Source organism: Teleopsis dalmanni, chromosome 2 (genome assembly GCF_002237135.1).
Source record: "Teleopsis dalmanni isolate 2A chromosome 2, ASM223713v2, whole genome shotgun sequence".
Taxonomy (NCBI): Eukaryota; Metazoa; Arthropoda; class Insecta; order Diptera; family Diopsidae; genus Teleopsis; species Teleopsis dalmanni.
Window position 1 is genome coordinate 105,611,993 of NC_051847.1, and position 27,732 is coordinate 105,639,724.

Below are 27,732 nucleotides of genomic sequence, written 5' to 3' on the forward strand. Positions count from 1 at the left end.
AGGAACGAAATAAATAAAAACTGTGTACTTTGTTTATTTCGTTTTTATCAAACACACACGTTTGGTTGGTTGTGCATTTCGCTTTGAATTAATTTCTTACGTCACTTACCTTATAACTGAGCCTTTAGCAACATAGTTGTTATTTTTGCCCCCTTCGGAGCGCACTTACTAAATGAAGTTTAATATTATTTAATTATAATATATAAGCTTTATACACGTATGTATATTTTTTTATCAATATAGCTTTTTCATATGAAATGGACTTATTCAACTTACTCCATTTTATATTTTGATATATATTGATGATGCACATTGCTCGCAATATTATTTAAGTGTTCATTGTTGAGTCTCATAAGATGCGTGTTCACTGTAAAAGCTTCTTCCAAGGATGGTAAGTTCCAATTATTCTGTAAGCTCCGAATAAAAATTTTAAATTAAATTCTATTAGCAATTTTTTTACCTTCATATTTGGCGACGTATTTCCATTGCTGTAGCTTGATAAGTTTGATATCGAATCATGTGTAGTTTTCCTGTATATTTAAGAATTAGTAAATTCTAGTTGTTACAACACTTAATTGTGATAAGATTCCGTTTATAGAAAACTAAAGGTAATTTACTTAACGTAATTGTGAAATAAGTGAATTATTTATTTAGTTGAAAATAAAGAAAAATAAAATAAGACCGTGGATAAATTTTAAAACATATTGATAAAAAAGTTATATATCTTACGATAATTTAGACTTACCTGCTATCTTTGAAACACTGCTATGAACTTAAATTTTTTTAAATAACTGTATGTTTGTTTGTCTGTCTGTCTGTCTGTGTATTTATCCGCCTGTAAATCTATCTGCCTGTCTATCTATATGTCCGTCTATCAATCAGTTGCCTACTTGTTAGTAAGGTTAAGAAATCTGTGAGTATTATTCATATTATTGCATTAATATTTTAATGAATGATTGTATAAAAAAAATTGAAATAAACCTTTCTATTACACTTAAATACATTTCGCTTTCATTGCAAAACAACAGCAACAAGGAACTTTATCCAAATTGTTAAAGTGAAAATTGATGAGTTTTGCCCATCGAAAATATATATAAAATAGCATTAAAAAAATTCATTAAATACACAGTTGTACGATCATGCCAATTTTATTGTTTTAAAGATGTGTACTTAAAATATATAAAAATAGACGTTTAAATTTGTAATTGCATTATTTATTAAATAAAAAATATTAACTTTTCGCCTGCACCAATCGTTTTACATAATTTGTCTGTCAGTCACAACAACAACCACCACACACCTAAAAGTTTTATTTTGCTCTGCTCAAAAAGTATACGTTCTTATATGACTAATATTTATATTATATTGTGACTTATAATTGTTTTCTTTTTAATGCAAAATATGGTTGTTCTTTTTGGTTTTTCGTTTTTAATACCAAAATAATAGTTTTTGTTTTTTAAAATAAAGAGCACAACATACAAATTTTGCGTGGGAAAGAAAAAAAATATTTTCATTTTTATTTTGAAAGGCAAATGATAATAGCATTGACAGACGGGAGCTAAATTATCATTAAGGGGCTAAATTATAATTTATTTGCTCATTTAGCAGTTTTAAATGATCATTTATGGTCTTTAAATGACCGAATTTAATAGCATTGACAGACGGGAGCTAAATTATCATTAAGGGGCTAAATTATAATTTATTTGCTCATTTAGCAGTTTTAAATGATCATTTATGGTCTTTAAATGACCGAATTTAACCCAATTTATTCGTCATTTAGGTTTTTAGAAATGGTAATGCTGCATATGCAAGCGAAACGAAATAAAAAATGGAACAAATTTCAAGCTATTTGGTTGTCAAAATGTAAACAAAACATATTTGGAAACTTTGGTAAATGTTAATACTCGATATATTTTTATATATTTTATATTTTTTTTAAATATTTTATATTTTTTTTATATATTTTATATATCTTTTGATTTTAGATGACTTAAATTAATAAACTTAAGCCCCTCGCATGGACGCAAGAGCATGAGATTTTCCTTACAGCAACTTCTTAATGATCATTTATACCGTCTGTCAGGGTATTTTTTAAATGATCATTTAAGGCTGCTTAATGATATCTTAGTGCGCTCGTCTGTCAATGCTATAACCCAATTTATTCGTCATTTAGGTTTTTAGATATGGTAGTGCTGCATATGCAAGTGAAACGAAATTAAAAATGGAACAAATTTCAAGCTATTTGGTTGTCAAAATGTAAACAAAACATATTTGTAAACATTGGTAAATGTAAGTACTCGTTTTATTTTTATATATTTCATATTTTTTTTATATATTTTATATTTAATTAAAGCAAGTTTCTTTAATTTTTCTTGCTTATCCATTTTGAATATAAAATTCTCTTGCTTTTTCAATAACAAAAAACATACAGCAACTTCTTAATGATAATTTATACCGTCTGTCAGGGTATTTTTAAAATGATCATTAAAGGCTGCTTAATGATAATTTAGTGCGCTCATCTGTCAATGCTATAAGACTCATTAATTGATTTTTTAAATTAAGAAATTGTAGTAAACGGAGTACAACACTAGAAGGGGAATAATGACAGCTGACAGAAAGGCGGCAAGACTAGCAGATTGAGTGAGAATAATTGTTGTATTGTATTGAGAATTAAAATTATATCTAATCTAAAACCGTATGTTATGTGTAAACAGTAAAGTTACCACAGAAATGTCATCGTCTCTGATAGAATGTGTATATTATATATGTATATACTTTTTAAATCAGAAACATGAACAAAAGTAACTAAAATAATTGAAAAAGATTTATTTATTGTCATCAGAGGCGAGGCGTCGAATGGTTTAGAGTATTTACTGAACACCTTAGCAAAGCTTTCTTTTTAGACTTTTTTTTTATTAGGTAAATAATCTCGCTATGTTGCTGCTTAACATTTTTTATAATAGCGTTTCCAAACAGATGAACATAAACACAAAACGTACAATACAAACAAAATTTCACATATGTTAGTTACACCCAACATTATTTAAGAGAAAACACATTCCTTTTAAAATATACTAAGGTTCAGAATGAAAACTGCACCGCGCTGCTTACAAAGCATGCAAATGAAATAACATTCACATTGGGACTATGTTATTAAATACAGAACACAAAACATACAAACAAATATAAAAATAAAAGAGAAAGCAAGCCCCGCAAAATATGTATGTAAAATAATAATAACTCTTAAATTAATGCGTGCAAGCGGTTCAATAAAAAAAGTGAACTTCCAATGTTATGCAAAGTAAATACAAAAGGGAAAAAAATGACTGAGCGAAAATCGCTTTACATTTGTAAGAGGATGGCAGCCCTGACTGGAAGGTAAAAAAAAACAAAAGCGAAAACGAAACAAGTCAATCAATGGTTATGGTTTGATCGCGACGGTGCTGTGTGGTAGCTTGCTGGTAGTTTGTATATTGAATATTATATCTTCGTGTGTACTTATATTTACGGTACTCAATAAAACTTTAACTTTAGCTTTAACTTATAAGAGTGATTTATTTGTATTCAATTTTACTCTTACAAATCAGAAGTGGGATCGTACACGCAAAGACGTGAGTGAGACTCCGCTGGGCAAATGTGTGTGCTCCGCTGACATAACAAAGAATTCCGCTAACGAACGGCAACGAAACGTAAAAATAAACGAAAGGAATGAACGTATAAAATTCCTAAACGTGTGTGTAAGCGTGTGTGTACTGCGAACACTAGCGTTAGCGAAACGATACGAAACGTTGCAATAGTGAAAACGGAACGAACTAAGAAAAAGAATATAAGTGAATTGACATTAAAAAAAAAAAGGAACGCGTGTTGTACGGATAACATAGACAGTAGAGAAATAATTTCATTTCGTTGTGAAATTCAAAAGCGGTTGAAACAAACATAATGCCGCGCGTAAAAATAAACAGTTTAGAGTTAACGGAATTAAAAGAACGACTGCACGAAGAAGGACTATCGACGGAAGGCCTTAAAAATGAACTAATTCTGCGTCTAAGTGAAGCCGTCGGATAGGATAGTATCGAAGTGGCCAGTGCAAACGTACAGGAGCAAATTACTGAACTACGAGATATGTTCAGCTCAATGATGCAGATGTTGCAAACAAGTCTTAACGTCGGTGCAACAAATACGCGCATTAATCAAGAACGATCGAATTCTCCAACTAGTAGCGCGGTCACATGCATGGCGCGTAGTCCATTTTCGGTGAAAGAGATTTCGGCAACGATTCCTCAATTTGACCCGACAGACGAAGCCTCGATTTCGGTCGAGCAATTTATAGAACGGGTAAATAAGGCCTACGCAGCATACCAGTGGGACGAGAAATGTTTGCTATTAGCGGTGTATAGCCAGCTAAAAGGCGCGGCAAAACTCTGGTTGGACTCCTCGGCGATTTTATATATGAGTTGGGTTGAATTATCTAAAGGCTTGCTCGACGAGTTCAGTAGTGTGCCAGATGAGGCTGTTACACACTTTAAAATGTCACAAACGATGCGAAAAACTAATGAAAGTCTCCTCGACTACTGTTTTCGCATAGGCGTGCTTGGAAAAAAATTCGGACTAAGTGAATCAGCTATTATCAAATATGCGAGAAATGGCCTTAAACAGCGTGAACTGCAAATTGCTATTGCAGCAAATCGTTTTAGTTCGATGCGTGAGTTTCGCCAAACATTAGTTGATTACTCGGAAAATTTGCCGGTGCGTACGTTTAAACCCGAAAGAACAAATTTTGAAATGAAAGCATATGGAAAAAGCGACAACGATAAGCGGTTGGTGTGTTTTAATTGTCAAAAAAAGGGACACATTTCTTCGAAATGCCCATAACCACAACGTAGACGTAGGTGCGTTGACTGCCAAAAATTACATTCTAGAAACAAGCCCGAAAACTGCGGCAAGAAAAGCGTAGGAACACGTACGACGAAATCTGTGAATAAGACGGTTATTCAAGGCAATCAGTTGGAGAAAGTTGTTTCGATTAACGATAATACATTCACGGCACTGATCGATACTGGCAGTGAATTGTCTCAAATGCGTTAAGGAAGAATGTAACCTTAAGATAAATGGATTTTGTGGTGGTGTTGCTTACGCACATACAAAAATACACGATAACATGAAAATAGACAGCCTTGAGCGAGTTGTATGTCTGTACGTAGTAGACAACGAACTGTTGCAGGTGGATCTCTTGCTAGGGCAAGATATGTTAAAAAGTAAATGGGGAAACAACTTTTGAAAACGTATGCGGTGAAATTGTTAAGAAAAACGAACATAAGCAGTTATGCAACGATAAAATCAAATGTGGAATCGATGAACGGTTTGTCAAAACTGAATTAATTAGTGCAATGAACAAATACTCTGATGTGTTCGCAACGGGAGTAAGTGATATTAGATGCACCGATCTCATGGAAATGAATATTGAACTCGATACTAATATACCAATAGCCCAAAAACCGTTTCGTGTACCTGAATGGAAGAAATGTGTAATCGATAAAGGAATTACTGGATAGTGGCATCATAAGTAAATCTAATTCTGAATATGAAAGTCCCATAATTCTGGTGAAAAAGAAAAACGGTAGCGATCGGTTATGTGTAGATTTTCGACGGTTAAATCAGCATATGAAAAAAGAAATATTTCCAACTCCGAATATTGAAGAACAATTACAGAAAGCAAAACGTTTTAAATACTTTACTGTCTAAGACCTAAACAGCGGGTATTATCAAATTCCCATTGAGGAAAATAGTTGAAAGTTTACTGCGTTTATTACAACCGAAGGATTATACGAATTCAAGCGAATGCCGTTCGGACTTAAAAATGCTCCGGCAGTTTTTCAACGTCTTATCGCTAAGATAAGGGAAACTGTAAAACCTGATGACATGATGAATTATATGGACGACATACTAATTGGTAGTGTAACGGTGAACGAAATGTACTAAAAATTGGAGCGTGTCTTAAGAGCGTTGTGTAAAGCAAAGGTTACTCTCAACCTAAGTAAGTGCGAATTTTTGAAAACTACCATTGAATTTTTAGGCCACGAGTTGAACCCAGATGGTATTGCGCCCGGGATGGCTAAAACAAAAGCTGTACGCGAGTTCAAAACACCAGAAAACGTTACAGAAGTCAGACAGTTTCTTGGCTTGAGTGGATATTTTAGAAAATTCGTGCCAGGGTATGCAGTTATTGGCGCTCCATTAAATCAGTTATTGCGAAAAGATCAAACGTTTAAGTGGACAAACAAAGAAAACGATGCTTTCGAAGAGTTAAAGGCAATTTTAGTCTCGCGACCTATGCTGGCAGCATACAAGGCGGAGGCAGAACATCAAGTACATACGGATGCGAGCGCTGTAGGTTTGGCAGGCGCGTTAATGCAAAAAGAGTGTGCTGGATGGAAACCGGTTATTTATTATAGTCGAGCTACTACGGATAACGAAAGGAAGTATCACAGCTATAAACTCGAAACTCTTGCAGTAGTAGAAGCAATAGAAAGGCTTAAGTACTATATATGTATATGGGAAACGAATAAAAGTCATCACATACTGTAACGCATTGAACACGGTCATGAGAAAACGGGAGCTTATACCACGCATCGCAAGGTGGTGGCTTCGTATTCAGGAATATGACATCGAAATAGAACATCGTGCAGGTCAACGAATGGCTCATGTAGACGCATTGAGTCGTGCCCAGTCGAAGAATCACGTAAGTTAGAAACCATCTCTACGAGTCGATAAAATACAAGTAAGCCGTGATAATTGGCCCTTCGGAATGCAGCTTCAAGATGAATCCATCAAACAAACAGTCAATAATTTACGTAATGGCGATGCAACGGTAGGCAAAGATTTTATTTTACAGCATGGCAGACTATACAAAAAGATGAAAGACAAAAATCTTTGGGTGGTTCCAAAAGGATTGCGATGGCAAGTTGTATATAACGCCCACGATAAAGCTGGACATTTGGGTCTAGAGAAAACGATTGCACGAATAAGCGAGCATATGTGGTTTGCTCGCATGAGTAACTTTGTAAAATCATATTTAAAATCTTGCATCGACTGCACATATAATAAGGTGCCAGGAGGTAAAAAGAAAGGCGAACTGCATATTAGCGAAATTGAACCAATACCGTTCCGAACCGTACACGTCGATCACTTAGGTCCCTTTCCGAAAAGCTCAAAACAAAAAGAACACATGTTGGTTGTTATCGACGCGTTCACACGTTTTACAATTATTCGAGCAGTGAAAAGTACAGCGACACGACATGTAGTCGACGTTCTCAGTGAAATAAGTAGTTATGTGGGAATGCCACAGAGAATTATATCGGATCGTGGGTCGGCACTCACATCGAAAGAATTCAAACGGTTTTGCAACGAGAACGACATTCAACATATATCTAATTCTCTACGAACACCACGAGCAAATGGCTTAGTCGAGCGATGCAATAGAACTATACTCTCTATGCTATTACCTACGATAAATAACGACAAGCGCTGGGACGAGTCCCTTCGTACGATTCAATGGTCGATAAACAGTATGCGCAATAAAACGACCTCTCGAACGCCACAAGAACTGTTGTTCAATTTTAAACCACGAGATATACTACAGAATAAGATAGTGCTTGTTCTACAGCGAGATAATATATTGAACGACAATCTAACGAACAATCTTAATGAAGCAGTAAAGCGGCTGAATGCAGAACGACTAAAGGCCAAACAACGTTATGACAAAAAGCACTCAACACCGACTAAGTACAACGTTGACGACTTGGTTGTGGTTGAATACGAGGCACCATTAACCGGCACCTCACGTAAACTTAACTCAGATATAAAGGCCCATTTCAAATTACACGCGTACTAGGTAACGATCGCTATGTCGTGCAAAACATACCTGGTTCCCAACGTACTCAGCGCCATTATTCGTCGGTTTACTCCAGCGACAAAATGAAATCATGGTGTGCTTTACCTCAGTTCTGTGACGGTCAAGACGAAGGTGCTGACGAAGACGAAGGAAACAACTCGACAATCACGGATCGAGGACGATCCGAAGCAGCAGGAAAGGCCGAGCTGTAAGAGGATGGCAGCCCTGATTGGAAGGTAAAAAAACAAAAGCGAAAACGAAACAAGTCAGTCAATGGTTATGGTTTGATCGCGACGGTGCTGTGTGATAGCTTGCTGGTAGTTTGTATATTGAATATTATATCTTCGTGTGTACTTATATTTACGGTACTCAATAAAACTTTAACTTATAAGAGTGATTTATTTGTATTCAATTTTACTCTTACACATTTGACTAGAGGTTCAGTCGACTAAATTGAACCGCAAGTTCATACAAAGCGTGCAAATACAATCAAAGTCACGGTTGCCGTTTTATATTGGCAAATGGTTCAGTAAAAAAACTGAACCGTGCATAGTAAATACAAAATAAAAGAGTAAATGAATGCATGAGAGTTTCTTACTCTTATGTAGAGGTTGGAAATAAACCAAAAACAAAGTCATTATTGCAATTTTATACTAGCAAATGGTAAAAATAAAGAAAAAAATTAAAGAAATTTGAAATGAAAAATAATATTTAGAAATGGATAAATGTGTGATTAAAGATTTTATTCAAATATCTTTTTTTAAACGATCTTCTGAAAAAAAGCTTTTAATTTATAAAATGAATAGACCAACTCCAAATATGAAGAATTTGGTACCTGATGTAAAAATGTCGAAATCTGTGGTAAGTCGCCGTTTTCCTACAGCTATTTACCATAAAAACCAGTGGATCACAGGCTGCGAATATTTAAATAAATTATTTTGTTAGTATTGTATGCTATTTGCTTGTGGAAAGGACAAAACTCAGGAGTAGGGGGAATAACTACGTTATAGTTGGAATTCTGTTTTGATTAAATTGTGAACAATTTGCCAAAAAGCTGACGCCTCGCTACTGATTGTCATAATGAATAATAATAAATAATTACATACATTATTATTATGAGTTTATAAAATAGATACAATACACACATACATATGGCTATGGCCATAAAATAAAATAATTTTCTTAATTCAAAATTGGTGCTGAAAAACAATATATAATTGGTATGAAATAAAAAATTATAGATGTGGAGTATATAGAAAGAAATTTAAAACAAAATTAAAATTTATATGTTCACACGTTTCTGCAGGACATATGTAGATTGATGTAGAAAAATAAAACCACACAGCACTACTAATTCAATTTGTTTTCAGATTTCTACTCTATAAGATTTATGCGTAATGCTCGCACTTTTTTTATATACATAATGCTTACTAATACTTATACTCAGCACAAATACGGTGCATTAATTTTTGAGTCATTCATGGGTATTATGTCATATAAGCTTTTAATAACTGATATTATTTTAGAAATTATTTATATAAAAGCAACTAATTAGTTTAAAGTCGGTTTTGTTTTTTCAAGAAAATTAACTTTTATTTTGAACGTTAATTTTTATTATATTTCTATACATATTATGTACATATATAGTAATGCATGTATGTACTTGATTGCATCAATTCCAGTTAGGTTGCGGGCAGTTATTGATGCCAAAGGTGTAACCAAATATTAATTATATTAATTAAATAAAAATAAAAAGATTTTTAAAAAATTCATCAATTAAGAAGAAGAAAATGAAACAAACGTTTTGTGTAAATACTTTTGACGCGAAAAACATGTGTGTAAATACTTTTGACAACTAATAAGCATCAACACAGTTGCTTATATTTTTGTCAAATGAACAGTTATCTTTCCAATTATTTTTTTATTTGATTCTGCATAGATAAAACTAAGTGACAACAAAAAAGTTTTTTGCAACTTACGTCCAACAATAACAGTAAAAACATAGGGGTATTCACTCTCTCTTGTAAACTCATTGCAAGGAGCACGAAATGCAAGAATGCTATACAAAAACTGCAAGACTGCGAGAAAACCTTTGTTGCAGAATTGCATCATCAAAATGAATCAGCTGTTTTTGCAGCCGTATCAAATTGAGCAAAGAAAAATAAAAGTATAACAATGCCGCGAACAAGTGAAATACAAAAATGTGTATATTTTTTTATTGAAAATAGTGCTTTAAATATTCTGATTGAAGATATTAACATGTTGATAATGTAGTTTTCACTACTGTGTAGTTTCTATTTGTTAGATGATGCGAATTACTGGGAAGTGATGGAGCAATTAAATGAAGACCTTTTGTTTACTTTAGTAAACCATCACGGAAATCACCAACCCGTACCAAAATCTATTCAATGGAGATCTACCATTCTTCAAGAATTTGATGAAGACCGTTTTCGTCAGATGCTTAGAGTAAATTGGAACAAATTTTTCTTAATATTCTTACTAATAAACACTAGCGCGGAGTTCACTAATTCACATTCAATTCAACAATTCCCGCTCGATCTTCAACTTGCTATTGTTTTATATCGTTTGGGTTCATCAGGCGAAAATGCGGCTATTCGTAAAGTCGCTACATTATTTGATGTTGGAGATATGGAAACAATTTATAAGATTACCCGAAAAGTCTTTCGCTCCATATTGGAACTACAAACCAAATTTATAACGTGGCCAGATGTAGCTGAACGACAAGGTAAATTGGAGAAAACCTGTCATGACCTTCCACATTGCATTGGATATTGACAGTACTGAAATAAAACTTGCCGAAGCACCAGTGGTTAACCATACATCCTATTTTTGAAAAAATAGAGTGTATTCAATAAAAGCACAAGTCGTATGTGACTATCAGCTGAAGATTCGACATGTCGCAGTTTTTCACTTTGGAAGTGCACATGATATTCGCATGTTTCGTACAAGCGCTCTCTGCATCCAAGAAAATTCTTTATTTTCTTTAGAATGATGGTTAGCAGGTTTATCCATTACTTAGATTCTGTTTATCCATTACTTAAAACTCTTATAACTCCGTTTCGGTCAAACTCCCAACAGCTTGACTACTCCAAACGTAAAACTTTTAACTTACGCCATAGCAGATTTCGTTTAAGGATTGAACATTGTTTTGGACTTCTGAAGGAACGCTTTGGAAGTCTTAAGGAGTTAAAAATCCGTATTCAGAATGATACGAGTCATAATTTTTGTTCAAATTGGTTCCTTGTTTGTTGCATATTGCACAACATTTTGCGACCTTCATGTGATGATACGGAACACGTGGATTACGTGCATGACAACGACTAAGAATCTGATGAGCTTATGCAGAATGAAGCTAGTCAGAGAACCAATGAAGGAGCTTCGAAGTGTTCCAATAATCACGAATAATCAATAATTTACGAATACAAATATATAAAACATATAATACATATATGTATATATATTTAATATATATTTAAGAAGTCAATTGCGACATTACTTTTTTCCAGTAGGTTTATTTCAGGACAAGAATAATGTATAAAAACGTATATATATATTAATATATGTAATAATAATATAATATAAAAATAATTAGTATAATAAAAATATAACTAATTCTTAATTTATTATTGTTATTTGTTATATTTTTTATCGAGGGGGTAGTGGGGCTTTGCACAGCAGAACCCACGACTTTCGGTGCAGAGCTGGATGATGTGTTGTCTGCAGACGATTCAATAAAATAAATTTCGTCGCCTAGTGCAGAACTAGCTGGTGGCTGTGGCAATGTGTCTGTACATATCACAAGTGGCTGAAAATTAGACATGCGTCCAAACACTTCATTCAATAGTTCAAAATGTGGACAAATTTTTGTAAGTTTCGCTGAAATTGATAAGTAGATAAATTAATTCACAAATGTGTATGTATATAATATTATATTTGTGAAAACTTAATTAATGGCCACATCGTTTTAAATTATTGAACGAAACGCATGTATATAGCATAGCCATAAATTAACATATCTCGAAATTTTACTAACCGTCAATTCAAATTTAAAAATGAGAAGCAACAAATGTCAAAACAGCTGATTTCTGCCATTTCTGTTTTGTTGCAAGCAAATATACATAGGTTTTAGTAGTGGAAGATTGCACGCAATTGCACGAAATTTTGTGCGTGTATTTTGTTGTTGTTATTTGCATTCTCATACAATCTGTGCATTTCGTACACCTTGCAATGAGTTTGCAAGAGAGAGTGAATACCCCTCATGTTTTTATACAATATGTACAAAAACTTTCGTTGTGTAAATACTTTTGACTATGGCTGTAGTTATAAATCATTTGTGTGGTGCGTATGAGTTCGTACAAATAGCGTATGTAAGTAGGCAATAGTATACACTCGATGGGCGAATATATACACGCAACATCGTTTCAAATGCATAATATTTAAATTTTTTTAGTTTTTTGGCAAGCAAACAAAGTGTAAATTTCGCAGGATACCGTCAAACAAAATGTAAGCATTTAGAAATGACGATAAGATGCAACAACATAATGAGTCTGTTCCACTAGTGACTAGTAGTTGAACTCAAGTAAAACACAAGCAAAATGCAAACTGAGAGCGGAATACAAATAAAGTGCCAAATTACGCTCTTTACACATATTTTCATGGAACAGCTTTGTGTAAAGTCTGGTGAGAATACCAGTGCCGCGCAAATAAACAACACAAAAATTTAAATTCAAACCAAAACAGCTGATTCACACATCAACAAAATTTTATTTGATGTTACGGTGTCTCAGATGCTCTCATTTACTCGAAAATAAGCTGGTGGAACGCACTTGTGTATAAACAGTGTTGCTCAATGTTACTACGAGTAGTTCGTGGAATAGACCATTTATACAGAATGAGATTTAATGGATCTCATTTACGTTTGAGATTTTGTATGCAAAAATGAATCATTTGCTTCTTATTTTTGATTTTTGACCAAATCGAGTAATTTGAAGCCAGTGTAAATGCCATATAAGACAAGTTTATTAAAGATTTATTAGTGAGAGTAGAATATCTAGTTTAGTAAAACTTCAACATAGAATACCAACCGCACTGAAGCAATGTACTGTCTAAAATAACCTCAAGTCATGTATAATAACCAAATCTTCTAGCTTCAGTATGTTAGTACAATAAGACAATTTCAGCAGAATCAAATTATATTTTTGCGGAAACTTTTATAGAAAGTATGTTCAACATCAATGTTAAATTTCATGGTATTTTAAAAGGATTCTTTTGTCAGGTATTATATTGTTGTATGCTTTTATAAGTCATTATACATATTTACTCTTACACATGTAAGTTCACAAATTATAGTATCTATGGTTACTTACCTTACGTTATGTTAATATATAAGTATGGTTTATCCAGATAACCAAATAACTTACCGCATGCTGCATCCTTTTGAAGCGCAGTCTTCATTCCTATCATCAATAATCGCGAAGTTATCATTACTGCCTTGTTTTTCTTCTAAAATGCTTTCGGTATTGCCTTTATTTTGCTGTTTACCAGTAATGTTACTTTCAGCTACAATGCCATTTTTGAAGTCATATTGATTGTTTTGTATATTGTTTGTGCTCAGATTTCTTTGGCTTCTCTTGCAGATACTGAAGCTATCACTATCGCCATTTTCAATAGTATTGCAATCGAAACTATTTTGCATATTTTGACTTTTAGTGGAACTAAGATCTCCCCCAGTATTCCAAATAGCATTCGTATTGCTATGAATACGATCCTGGTATCTCATTTTTGAACTATTTTCGCAAATACTTTCTGTGTTAGTAGCAGATTGCGGAGAAGTATTCGACGAATGTGGCGATGAAGATGGCTCATATTTGCGTGGACGGCCACGTGATAAATGACGCCGTTTTATAAATTCACTATCATCTACCATCCAAAAGGAGCCAAAGTCATCCTCATACCGCACAAAACATTTATGCAGTGACAGATTTGTACGTATGGCATTCTAGCGTTAAGGCATTATAATTTGTCAGTTTGTATATAATAATTATTATATTATTCCAAAACATAATGATGAGAGTGGATTGAGAAAACAAATAAAGTATAGTAAGATATAAAAATATTTAAAAGTTTTGTTATTAATAAAGTTCAATAAATTGGATTTAAAAACGACTATTATACAATAAGTAAGAAATAATGGAATAAGTAAAAGACAGTTATATAAGATTATAAAAAAATTTTAAGTGAAAACTAATAAAAAATTTGAAAAAATTTGAATTATGAAAATTTGATGTGATTTAGATATATTTATATTTATAATTTTAATATAAGCGAAAAAATCAAGGCCCAATAAATCCGGAAATCACACATTGTATTAGCTCCTTACTATTTAGATTCGGTATATATTAAATAGCTAAATTTAAAAATGCTTATAATAATATATTAGTTTTTAAACTACATTGATTATATTTTGATTATGCAGTACTTCGAGCAGCTGATTGCTGTAAATATGAATATCATAAGCTTATACTGGATTCACACAAAAATTTTGTTTGTAATTTTAGTTGTCGTGTTTGGAATTTTAGCCATCAATTGTTGTTGCTTTCAATGCAACATGAAAATTTTTGACAGCTAAAATTACAAACAAAACTCTCATATGAATCGAGTATTAGAATATATCATACAGAATATATTAAAAATTAGTAGAAATCCATCGTATATACTAAGCAAATAAAGTATTTGTTCAATGTGGTGGTAATGTAGTACTACTCTTACAGGGCAATTCTGGGAACGATCTTCTAGGTCAACATACTCAAAACTGTTGTGAAAGATCGTTTAAAATATCTATAAAAATATTTGAAAATATATATTTTATATATTTATGCATGTATAATGTAGTATATATATATTTAAATTTTAATATTTAATAATATTTTAATATTGATTTATTTATTTAATTATATATATTTAAGCTATAATTTCAGAACTAATTAATTTTTTTTGCCACTGCTTCAGTTAATGCAGTAAGAGCTGCTATTAATTCTTTTTTGACATGAGATAAATTCCGTAAATAATTATTTATGTATAAATAATAGTAATAATAATAGAACGTACATCTTGCGGCTTTCCATTACATTTGTATTAAAATTTAATTATTTATTTGGTAGTGATTAGTAGCTGTTTTTCATTTCACCATAAAAGAAATGGAACAAAACAGCTTTCTATATTACCACGAATTGCAAATGATAAAACTTTTTTTAAAGACTTTTGTGCCAGAATAGCTAAAATCTAACAAAGATCTCTTACAAAGATCTTACACAAGACTTTTAACGATCTTTGTCAGAATTGCCCTGTAAATGTATAATGTTGTTGTCACGGTAAGATGCATCCATACTAATACGGCACGTACACTGACCGAAAATGGCTCATTTTGGTCAAAAATTGAAAATGAGAAGCGAATGGCTCATTCTTGCATACAAAATTTCAAGCGCGAATGCGATCCATTTCACCACATTCTGTATGAATGCGTCCCAACGACGTTCAAATGCGTTCAAATATGTTCCAAATACAAAGGAATACATTGATAATACCCTAAATAAAAGCTCTTCATGGCATTTTGACAGTTTGAGAAAGCTGTTTTTGATATATTTACAAAAAAAGGTAAATATATTTTACAAAAAAAGGTTTGGTGGTTGCATTTTCTTGAAAACGATTCACCTCTTTTTAGAACTTCTACTTCTCAAAAAGTATTTAATCGAAGTTAAAAATATGTTTTAGTATATATTTTAAGGTTTGAAGGTATATTTAACCTTCATACAACATTTTTTGGCACAGGCCAAAAATCAAATCAACGGGCAAGTTGAAAAATCAGCTGTTTGAAATGAGAACAAACGAATTACAACGACCGTAAACACTTCCAAATGGCTCACTTTCGGCCCATGTAAACGCCATATAAAACGAACGCTTGCGAACGAACGAAAATTCGCAGATAGTTGTATCTGCAAAAGTTCGTTTGTTCGCAATCGTTCGCTTCAATGTGGATGCACCTTTATATTGTTAACTTCATCACCAAGTTCATTACTCTCCTTACGATGAGTTTTTCGTTTCATACATTTCATATGTTTGATGATATTGTATTTATTTGTTTGAAAATGTTTTACACATTTTGATTGAACGAATTTCAGGTATCCCTCCATGTCGTACAGATCCATACATATTTGACAGATACCTACAGTTGAATCTGTTTGCAACTGTGTTTATCAAATAAACATAAATAAATTAAGTAATTTATTTCGTGAGTTTAAAGGATATATGATAAACTTAACGCACTGTACATTTTGTTTTTTTCTCTGACTGACTCTAACGACGAAATCAGTGAAAAAAAACATTATCAAATAACAATTACTAGTGATTTATTCATTGAAAATGAAATACATTTACGTTTTGTGTATTTACTTGCTTATTATATACTCATTTTAAAACTCATTTTTCAAGATAATAATCAGCAACTCAAAAAGTACTGTTTTAAGTACCGATATAGTAGTTTTCAAAATTTTAATACAAATATGTGCGTCTCCCGGCTACATACAAAAACTTTTATTTATTATTCAATTAAAAAAACTTTTCGAAGTTTAAAAAATAAAATTTAGCTTTTTTATAACAAAAGATTATCGAAGAATAAATTGAATTAGTACTAAAAATGAGTACTCCTACTAAGGTAATATTTAAAAAAGTGATATTTCAGAATGTTGTCGTACCCGAACGCCAAACTAGTAGATGTAGGTATTGTTGATGATATAGAGGAACGTTGTGGACGCCGCTTATGAAATTCGATTTCGTCTACAGTCCAAACGGCCCCTTTTACATTTTCGACTCGTGCAAAACATTTATGCAGAGACAAATTATGACGAACGGCATTCTAAATGATTTATTTCGTTGTGTGGTTTTTTTAATAAAATAGTTTAGTACTTTCTATAATATCATGCAAAAACTGATTCCATGCATATATGTACATATGTTTTAACATATAAATATAAATCATACTGCATGTAAACACATACTATGGTATACTGGGTTTCCTTTTACAAAAAACATACACAAGCAGTGACTGGCTGTGACAAGCGGTGAGAGGTGATTCCATTTCCAAAAATTTTACAAAATCATGGAGAAGCATATAGGGGTGTCTTAATAATTTTAGTCGAGATATGGATGTGATCTCTAAATCCCAGAATAAGATTCTTTATCATATCTATTAACGTAGAATGAATTAATTTAACTATTCTACAGTACAGCTGGTTTATGATTTTATTCTAATATAATACAGCAAGTGAATTTGTTAATGAACTTTCACAGCAAATTAACAAAACTCCAACTTCGAACATATACGTCATACACGGCATTGGGTCACTTGGTTAAGGTGCGCTGACTCTGAGCTTCAAATTTAGCAAGGCACGAGTTCAACCCGTGGTATTTGCAGTCTCAAAAAAATAATTTATGAATAATTAAATAGAAGAAGATTATTGAATAAGATCAAGATCACTGATGATGAGTGCTTGGCAATATTCGAAACAGTTGTATGGTTAACCAAATTTTCAATTAATTAAAATCATAAAAAAAAAAGTTGTTGTAGTTCACTACTTTTCGAAAGCTCTCCAGCAAATGAATTAATTAATAATACCAAGTGTTGTAATAATAACCAAATGTTGTAATAATAACTTAAAATGAACTTTTGTATAGAAATTTGTTAGCTGTCTCTCTCAGCTGTTTGAATTGTGTGTAAACAATTTTGCAAACACAAGTATGTTTCACGTTTGCTGTTGATGCGAGTGCTGCCAAGGCATTTACACACAACAAACTAATCAGATTACGCATTTTGGGTCGTTCAAGCAACTGATTAACATCAAAATACTAAATTTTTTTTATATGAAGTTTTTGAATCAACTAAGCAACTAATCAAATGCCTGAATACCCCTAATGTGGTTTTGGTGTTGTTACAATTTTGTTTTTTATCTCCTTAACATCGTAGTGGAGCTGCTGATTATAACTTAGAAATGAAACTACAATTTTTTTCACATTTTCTTAGCTCTCAGTGTTAAGTTTTTTTGCATTCTATTTCAATTTAACATAATGTATAATCTATAGTTGTTTATATAGTTATGCACTTTCAAATGTTTGAAAAAATATAATTAAATAAAGTTTTTATAAGACGATTAGTGAAGAAATATAGTCACTATTAAAAATTATAATGTTAGATAAATTAACCGCTAAATTATTAATAATTCAACAATTTTAAAGTGATAGAATATACTTCCCAAATGATTTTGTAGGGCATTTCATGGTTTTAGGAATCATACTCATTTATTTATGTTTCACTCATGTCAACGATCTCAATATACACAATTTACAATTGGAAAACTACTTTTACCAAAGAATCTAGAGTACTCTAGAATATATCGTTATGTAAAACAATATAAAATACATTTATTAACCGATATTGATTGAATTACAAACAACAAATTTGAAATACAAATTTTATAAATGTTTCGTATCAAATTCAATTCAAAAATTTTTTTAGCTTAATATTAATAATGTATTTAGGCTTCCTGATTTCATTCAAAGTTACAAAAGAATAATAATATTGACAAAAACTAGCACCACAAGTGATATCTGCCAAATACTAAATATGTACAATATTTTACTTTTTTCAATTTAACATATTTTAACCATTTTATAAGTTTTGAAATTGGTTGACTTTTATGTTTAGCGAAAGAAGATAAGCACTTAGTTTTGAATAACAACGAATATAATGTAGATGTCCTGTTGTTTCTGTATATTCATTTCGTATATAAACATAAAGTATTTTGATGATGACATCAGTCTAGAATACTACACTGACTTGATCGTTGTCGAACCACAGACATCAAATTCTGTTCGTTCAACTAGGTTTGACATCACAAATATTGAAAACGAAGACACATACCGCAAGAACAAGAACCAAAGTCCCGTTACAAGTTACCAGTATAAAAGGCAACGAAAAATCGAACAAACCTTACTTGGCCGCAGCACTTCGAACAGTGCGCATCGTGGGAATTGAATGTCACTTGATCACAGGCCACTAAGCAGAGCAGTTGGCAGCACAAAAGGAAATATTTAACTAGTTATCTAAGTAATTTATAACACATTGTTTCCCAACCTACTAGCGTAGCCTAGTCGGTAACGCTGATTCCAAGCAACGTAGCCTAGTTGGTAACGTTGGACACTTTTCCTAATACTAATCGAATTTTCTTATTACAGGAAATATAGTAATTTTCCATATTTGTAATAGTAATAAATTTTGTTAGTAAATAAGTAATAAATATAAATATTGTAAAATTTTTATATTGTAAAAATCAATTAATTAAACTGGAATAACCCGGTTTTTAAATTATTATACGACGAGAAGAGGTTATAAAGAAATTTTCTTGTAACAACCCGGCGAGCGAAACCTCGTCGGAAAGATTCGTTACAGCTTGCAATGACGTAAGCTTTTCAGTAAAACATTGTCCCGTCATACATAATGTTCCACAATATTGGACCCAGTACCGAGCCCTGTGGTACCCCTGCTGTTACTTGGTATGACTTTGTGCCTCTGTCTGTGTAATACAAAAGCACTCTCTCTTTAAAATAGTCAACGATTAATTCTACTAGGTACTTTGGAACGTCTTTCCTTTGAAGTGCTGCTAGAACAGTGTCCCAGTCCGCTGAGTTAAGTGCGTTTTTAACGTCTAATGTAATGATGACACAGTATTCTTTGTCTCCTTCGAGCCAACGGTCTCCTTTAATGCCATTTTTTGCTATGGCTATGACTGCTTCCACGGCCTCTATTGTGGAGCGTGCCTTCCAAAAACCAAATTGTCTATCTGATAAACCATTGCCATTCAAGGCTTCTTCTAGTCTTCGGCTAATTATCTTTTCCAAAAGTTTACCGGCCGTATCAATCATACATAGCGGGCGGTAGCCTGATGCATCTTGTACGTTATTGCCCTTTGGTATAAGCACCAACCTTTGTATTTTCCATATCTGGGGAGTGTTCTCTCCTTTATACATGCGTTGAACACTTCCCTGAATGAATCAGCGTTGGTTTCTGTGGCCATCTTTAGTGCCAGGTTTGGTATTCCATCTACTCCAGGTGCTTTGGTTAGTTTCAAACCTTTGCATACCACTTCCAATTCTTGCCTGCTAACCTCAGGTATTTCATTCTGTGGCTCACTATCTTGTACTGTATAGGTTATATCAGCTCTCTGCGGGAAGAGACCTTCAACTATTGCTTGTAGCTTAGCTGCGTCTGTTGTAACTGGTGGACGGTAGCTATATAATTTTTTCATAACCACTTTATATCCTAGTCCCCAGGGGTTATTCTCGATCTCCGCACACATTTCCTTGAAGCATCTTGCCTTGCTATTCGATATCGCCTTTCTTAGGTCAGTTCTCGATGTTTTATAGGCTTCTTGGTGCGCTATAAAATTTTCGCGACCCCTTGCTCTTTGACATAGGCGTCGCGCATGTTTGCATTTTCTTCTCAGTTCGGAAATTTGGCCAGTCCACCAATACACATGTTGTCTGCCATTCCGCCGGCCTTTCTTTGCCATAGATGCGTTACATGAATTTGTTATGCAGCGCATCAGTTGTATTGCTTTATCATTCGCACTGCCAGTTAGGTGGATGTCGTCCATTGAGAGCTTAAAAGCTTCTTTGTCCAAAGTTAACTCCTTCCATAGCGGATTTGGAGTGGCTACCGCAGGAATGGTTCTTGCTGAGCGGTCATGTATTTCGAATATGATAGCTTGGTGGTCACTATGTGTGTAGATATCTGACACTTGCCACTCAGTTGAATTAGCTAGTGGATCGCTGATAAATGTCAAATCAATCTTAGAGCTTCTACCGTTCCTTGTGAATGTATCCTTTTGGCCGCAGTTCAGTAATACTACATCCAGGGTGGCCAATGCTTCTAGTAGGCACTCTCCCCTGGGGTTTGTCAATGTTGAGCCCCATTCAATTGCCCAGGCATTGAAGTCACCGGCAATCACTATCGGCTTCATATTTTTAGCGTCGCTAACAATATTGTCCAGTCTTTGTTTGTATTCTTCGATTGATAGACTGGGGGGTAAATAACAGCTGAAAAACGTTATTCCATTCACTGTACTTTTTACGTATGCTTCCCCTCCGTCGAAGACCTTCTCTAGTGGAAATTTACCACACGTCCATATCGATGCCTTGTTGCACTTGCTGGTAGCCCAGCAGTGATTGTCTAGTGTACTATAATGTTCGCTCATTATAGCTAGATCTATTTTTAATTCGCGTACAGTCTGCTTTAAAAGATCCTGTGCCGCTTCACAGTGGTTTAAGTTCAGCTGTAAAACTTTCATCTTTTTTTATTTAGTATCCTCCGGCGGGCAGTCAAGTAGTGGGGACATTTAGGTCCTCCCGTAATATGGTTAGCGTCAATATTTGTGTCAGTTCTACAAAGTAGGCAGTGAGGGGCACCTTGACACGCTTTAGCAAGGTGGTCCTCTCCACCACACTTGTAGCAGTGTTTTGACCAGTCTTTGGAGCTCTGACAGTTCCTTGCCACATGTCCAAAATCGAAGCATTTGTAACATCTCCTGGGGGTAACTTTTTGGAGTAATCGGCACACGGTCCATCCAACTCGTAGTTTGCCCACCTCCTCAGCTTTACCGGCCTGCTTCTTTGGTATTACAATTATAGCCGTTCTGGTACCTCCAGGGGCATTTCTTATTGTTTTGATCGCCGAGTGATGTGTTTCGCCTATTTGATTTTTCCATGCATCAATTATTTCTTCTTCTGTGGTTATTTCGTCCAGGTATCGTAGTTCAAAGGTAGCTTCTTCCGTTAGCGTTTTGACCTCTATTTCCTCAGGTAGTATACTTTTAATGTGGTCTTGGTGGACACTTGTTATTGTTTCTGCTGATCTTTTGAATTCAAGCAGAAGTTCCCCTTTTTGTGTTTTCCTGATAGAGTGAACATCATTACCGACTGCTTTAAGCTCTGGAGCTCCTTTTACTTTCCGGAGTATGTCCGCAAAGGAATGTTTCTTAGACGGTTTAATGATCACTACATCCGGTCGAGGTACTTTCACGCGTTTTTTTGTTTGTAAAACCCAAGCGTGTCGTTTGTTGTTGTCTTCAATTGGTGCTTGAGGTACATCAGCGTTGCCGTTCGTACCGGCCACCGTATCTAAGTTGCTTTCCAATGCTTTCCTTGGCTCCTTAGACTTAGTATTATTTGCCCCCACAGGTCGATTTGTTTTCGTCTTTTTAGGCGGTGTCTTCCTACTTTTTTCGATTTCTTCTCTTAACCGTTTGGATATAACTGGTGTTTGCTGCGGCTGAATTGTTTGGGTACCTCTATCGTTGCTTTTAGCAGTGATAGTTTTATTTGGTGTCTCTTCGGCAGTTCTTTTATAGAGCGATGATATCATTGCAACAAGATCACGCATTGCTTGGTGGATGGACCTTCTTCCTCCACCCATCATCTCATTTAGCTCGGATATTTTGTCCCCGAGTTTAATGAACGCTTCCCTTTTCACTTTTGGAACACTGTTCCCATTAAGCTCCGGAGGGGATGAGCGAGCTCTCTCGTTATTTTGCCTCTCTTGTGATAGCACAGGTGAGTGTGTTAGTCTCTGCGCCCTCATGAAGGGGTTTTGGCTGGGACTGACTATCCGTGACTCCTTTGCACTTTCGGTGCCGGCTGGAGTGTTAACGCCAGAGTGTATTGGTGTTTTTGTAGTTGTGAACATTTTTCTTTGCAATTGGGTCCCAACTTAAAGCCGTTATCTTGGTTTCGTTGTGTAGTTACCCTTATTGTGGTTCCATGATTATCTTTGCAATGCAGAGAGGTCATGAGAGGGTTGACACATAGCCTTATGAGCGCATGTGTTCAGAGCCAAACCGGGAGCTAAGCAGAAGATATTCTTAACTGCCCCTACACCCCAACTTAACAGGACGAATCCAAGATCGTTCTTTAAGGCTTGCCAGGTTTTAACGGGACGGAGGCAGATGAAGCATTAGCCTGAAAGCCGTCTGGACCAGATTTCACTCTAGCCCATATTGGTAACAGAATACATCATCCACCAGCCCAAGTCATCATATCCAATCGTTTGCTCCAGTATACCATAATCAGAATCTTACTGGTATCGATCCTGATGTCTTTTCTTATAGGCTTTCTCCATTATCATGTCATCATGTCCAATCGTTTGCTGTTGTCCAGTATGCCGTAATCAGAATCTTACTGGTATCGATCCTGATGCCTTTTCTTATAGGCTTCCTCCATTATCATCTCTCGTATGTGAATTGTGATGCGACAGTCGTCCCTAACATGATATACAGACGCTGCGCATTTCCGACTCCCTCGTTGGCGCATCAATTGCTCTCACATTGGAAGCAGACATTGTGCGCTTACGTGTCCCTCGATGCCATCCCGGGATGGTGGACGCTTAGTTAGAGCCGGCGTCTACTCGGCTCAGCTTAGGGGCTTCTCAGGGTTTCTGTGACCTTTTAAGCCACACCCTCCGACGCCTAGCTGGATTTTAGTCGCCTCTTACGACAGGCATGCCTTACCGCGGGAATATTCTAACCCCTATCCCGTAGGGTGGGCTCGCACCGGATGTGTGTTTTCGATTTTGTGCCTAAGGGTGCAAAAAAATTACTTGGATTTCACAGTTTTGTTTGAAATAGTAAATATTATTTTGTTGCAAATTTTAAAGGGATTGATATTTGTGAGCGTTGAAATATATTATTTAAAATAATAAGTTTTGTTATATATTTATAATATAAACTAAAAATTATAAATGACAACATTACTTGTATTTTAACTTAAAATGTTCGTTTTTTGTAAATTTTACCTCTACTTTTGTACGAAAATGTAACATTTTTGTATGCAAATTCAATAAGTGATAAAATTTTTTTTTGATGAATTTTGCATCAGCGTAAAAGAAATAATACGCATATGGCATAAAATAGATATTTTTCTTATTTAAAAATATATAATTAAAGTTATTAATAAAAATATAAATAATTAATAAAAAAAATAAATATATAATTAAAATAAAATATTTTTCGACAAGAAATTTAGGAATTAAATTATTAAATTATTTTAAGAATTTTGTTACATTTAAACTGTAATTAAAGATAAAAAATTAAGCAAAACTCAATAATAAAATAAATTTATGTTTAGTCGATTTCTTTGGTACTTAATTATAACTACTGACAAAATCGACAAGCAATTAGATTAAAATTCTCAATTAATCTTATTATGTACAGAATTTTATTTCTATATGTATATTATAACTTACTATCAAAAAAAATTTTATACTGCTGAGAAGTACTTCACTTGGCACTGTGTTCTTTCTCCGCTACTTCATGTTTCAAATTCTTACAGAATTTGGAAACTTTCAATTAATATCTTTATTTTCCATAATGCGCAACTTTTTTTAAAAAAGTAACATCACCCAAATTCAATTGTTAAAAATCAATTGCATTTCAAAGTAAGATCCGCAGAACTGATCTTCTTTACTTATAATATATAGAAACAAATATCTGCACATTATTTATATTATCAACAAATAAAATAATTATTTGTTGACAGTAATAAGATAATATAAGTTACCGGCACATGACAAGAACAAGGACGTATCTTCTACATTGGTCACACTTATGGCATGTGAAGAAGCGCAAAAGAAAAGTGATTTAATCTACCAATATTTGCTATTACGCGTGATAACACGGTATTTTCATGTGTTGCCTTATCATTCACCATCTTAAGATGATCTTTTAATGGTATACGAGTGTCTATTAGTATTCCAAGGTACATAATATTGGGTCAGATATTATTTCACGGTTTCCTGTCTTATAAGTTATCACTTCTTTCACCTTTCTAGTGCTTATTAAATCACTTATGTTTTTCATGCTGCGAGCTCGAGTGTTGCTTTATTAAGCCATTCAGCAATCATATTGATTAATTCAGTGCATGGCGTTTGTAGTTTTTCACTTTCTCAGCATGTCGTTTGCACCTTCTGGTAATTTTCTGGTAACTCGCAAGACACCATCGAACATTGTGTTTTACAGTGTTGGTCACAACACTGATCCTTGTAGTACATCTTTGGATACGGTATACTGCTTCACTCCCTTATCTGTATCTGTAGCCTGCATCCTCAAGATTGTTTAGGGTGTCCATTATTTTTGACCAGCTTGCTGTATTGAAGGCATTCTTTACATAAAGCGTCAGTAAGGTACAGTATTTTGTATCGCCAAATCCCTACCTAGTACCACTTGTAGCTTCACGTGATATTTCTGTCACCATTCAAATTGCATCTATCGTGAATTTGTCATTTTTGAATTCAAATTGCTTCGTTGATAAGCCATTATAAGATTCTAGTGTTCTGGCGCCTTTTTGTCAGCAATTTTGTTAAGAGTTTTAGGTACTCTTTGTGCTATCACTACAGGAACTTTGTCTTCTTCAATCAATATTTAGTCTGTTGTCTTCATGGAAAATGATTTGACGGCAATTGTTTGTTTTCCGTATTTCGCTGAAGACTTCTGGTAAAAAAATTGTTGTGTACATGAATAGTTGAAATATTAAATGTTGTAATGAACGTTTTTCGCCGAGGTTGCACTCGCCGGATTCCAGATTCAGTCCTACAATAAAATTTATTTGGTAGGAACAGTGGAAAATGGAAACGATCGAATTTTTGCCACGCTTTGTACGGTTAGTAACGAAATGTTTGTCCAGGAACGATTTGTTGATGATCATAAATAGGAATTGTTATCACCTTGGAAATGGTCACTACCGAAATGTAGATTCCGTTAGTCATTAACTTGGTGTTGGTGAAATACCAATACCAGAAATGTAGATAACTATTACTTAATAAAAGAATGGGAATAGAAATGTAAATTTCTATTCTTGATGTATGTTCTGAGCGACCTGTCTTCTAGCTCATTACCTTGCTGACTGTCTTGCTTGCATTTTTGTCTTTCCTTATATACCGGAGAAGTGTGATGTATTCTGGTGTTTTGTTCTTGTAACTACAATGGTGTTTTATTTACAAATTTTATTATTGTTTTGTTTTATTTATTTTATTACATTTGCTTATGATTTTTAATAATTGTTTTATTACTTTTGTAATTGTTTTTTTATTATTATTGCTCTATGATGTAGCTTAAAATGTTGTGCTTACAATTTTATGTTACAATCTAAATATTGTAAATAAGTACCTGAAATAATCGTGCACATTTTTTATATGCTGGTGGAACTAATGCCTAAACTTCCCTCAATCCTAGAGAATTTCGCATGACGATCTTGCATTATCAATTCTTTTATAGCATCAATGTTTTCTGACACAATAACTGATTTTGTACGATCTTTACGAATTTCGTCAGTGAGCGAACTGCAGCCGTGATTAAAATCATATTCCAGCGTTTCGCAGTGGCAAAGAATGAAGCCTCATGGCCAAATGCGGAAGTAAGTTCATCGATGCACTCTTATCTTGATAATCCACGTCGAAAGTCGTAGGAATTTAGGACAAGAAAATTTTCTGACAATAAGTTTATTTTTTAGCGAATACCTAATTTACAAATCACTGTAAATAACACAAATAACGCTCTTTTGATAAAAAGTCTAAAGTAAGTTATCCTTAATAATGTCACACTTCTGTATGGAGATGTGATAGACTATTGAGTTATTAGGTTAGGTCTACTTTTGATTTTCCATTACCTGCTTTAAAGGCATGTTGTCCATTATTCAGTAATACGAAGTCTATTAACAATTTCTGACATCATGACTTCGAATCATCTTAGGTCTAAGCTAGGGGGTACATACCAAGAAAAGTAGTGCACTCTATTCTTCTTGTCCCACGTGTAACCTTCTTGTTGTTATCATGAGTTTCCTTGTATACTGCTATCTTATATGGTTTAGGTAGCAGCTTTGCCAGTTGTATCAGAAATCCATTCACTTTCATTTAAATTGCGATATTGCTCACTTATTTTTGTTTGAAGTTCTGTTCCACCACTATTTGCTGTAACATGTCCTGGGCTGCAGTGATTGAAACTTAGTTGGACAATTTCCATTTTCCTTCTCGTTTTTCGCCTTTATATGTTTTGGACAGCGGACACTGTCTGCAGAATGGCTCCCTGTGAATAGGACGCATTTCTCCTTTTTAGTACACATTTTCTTTACACAATCCTACGATCAATTTATTTTTTGCAATTTTTAGCTAAGTGGTTGTAGTCCCAGCATTTGAAACATCATCTTGGTAAGATGCAATGTCGAATTCTGCAGAACACCCATCCTATTCCTAGCCTACGTGTGCTTAGGATTTTGTTATGCTCCGTTACTGGTACGTTGACGTATGCAGTTTGTACCATCAGCCCATCTTGAACGTAGAATTCTTTCCAAATTTAATTTAAAGCGTTTGGAAAGCGGACCTGCTCATCTTTCTCCAGCGTGCGCAAAACTTTTATAGCAAGATATGAGGCACAATATGTTCCATATGTTACAGTGTGTAATCGAAAAGTTGTGTGCACCCCTTCAAGTTAAGCGTCTTTGTGTGTTCAGAAGTCCAGAATGGTGTTGTTTGCTGAATCACGTTTCACTTCATTAAGTAAAATGGCAGCATAGTCCGAAGCGCTCAGAATAATGCCTACCGGACCTGGAACATTTAACTATGGATCAGCTAAATTTAAATTCAAAAAACTTCAAACTTTTCTTTTGAAATTGCAGTATTTGGTATAATGCTACATACTCGAGGCAAATTGAATGCAATAAGTTTGATT

General features: G+C 34.0%; 1 protein-coding gene across 1 annotated transcript in view; it reads right to left on the bottom strand.

The window, feature by feature from the left end:
- Positions 1–272: 272 nt before the first annotated feature.
- LOC119675294 (forkhead box protein P1-like) overlaps positions 273–27,732 on the bottom strand; it is a 79,297-nt gene continuing 51,837 nt past the window's right edge. The window contains exons 4-6 of the mRNA XM_038086489.1: positions 13,333–13,910; positions 461–530; positions 273–407 (exon numbers count right to left, since the gene is read on the bottom strand). Of these exons, the coding sequence (XP_037942417.1) occupies positions 273–407; positions 461–530; positions 13,333–13,910 (783 nt within the window). The remainder of the gene's footprint in view (positions 408–460; positions 531–13,332; positions 13,911–27,732) is intronic.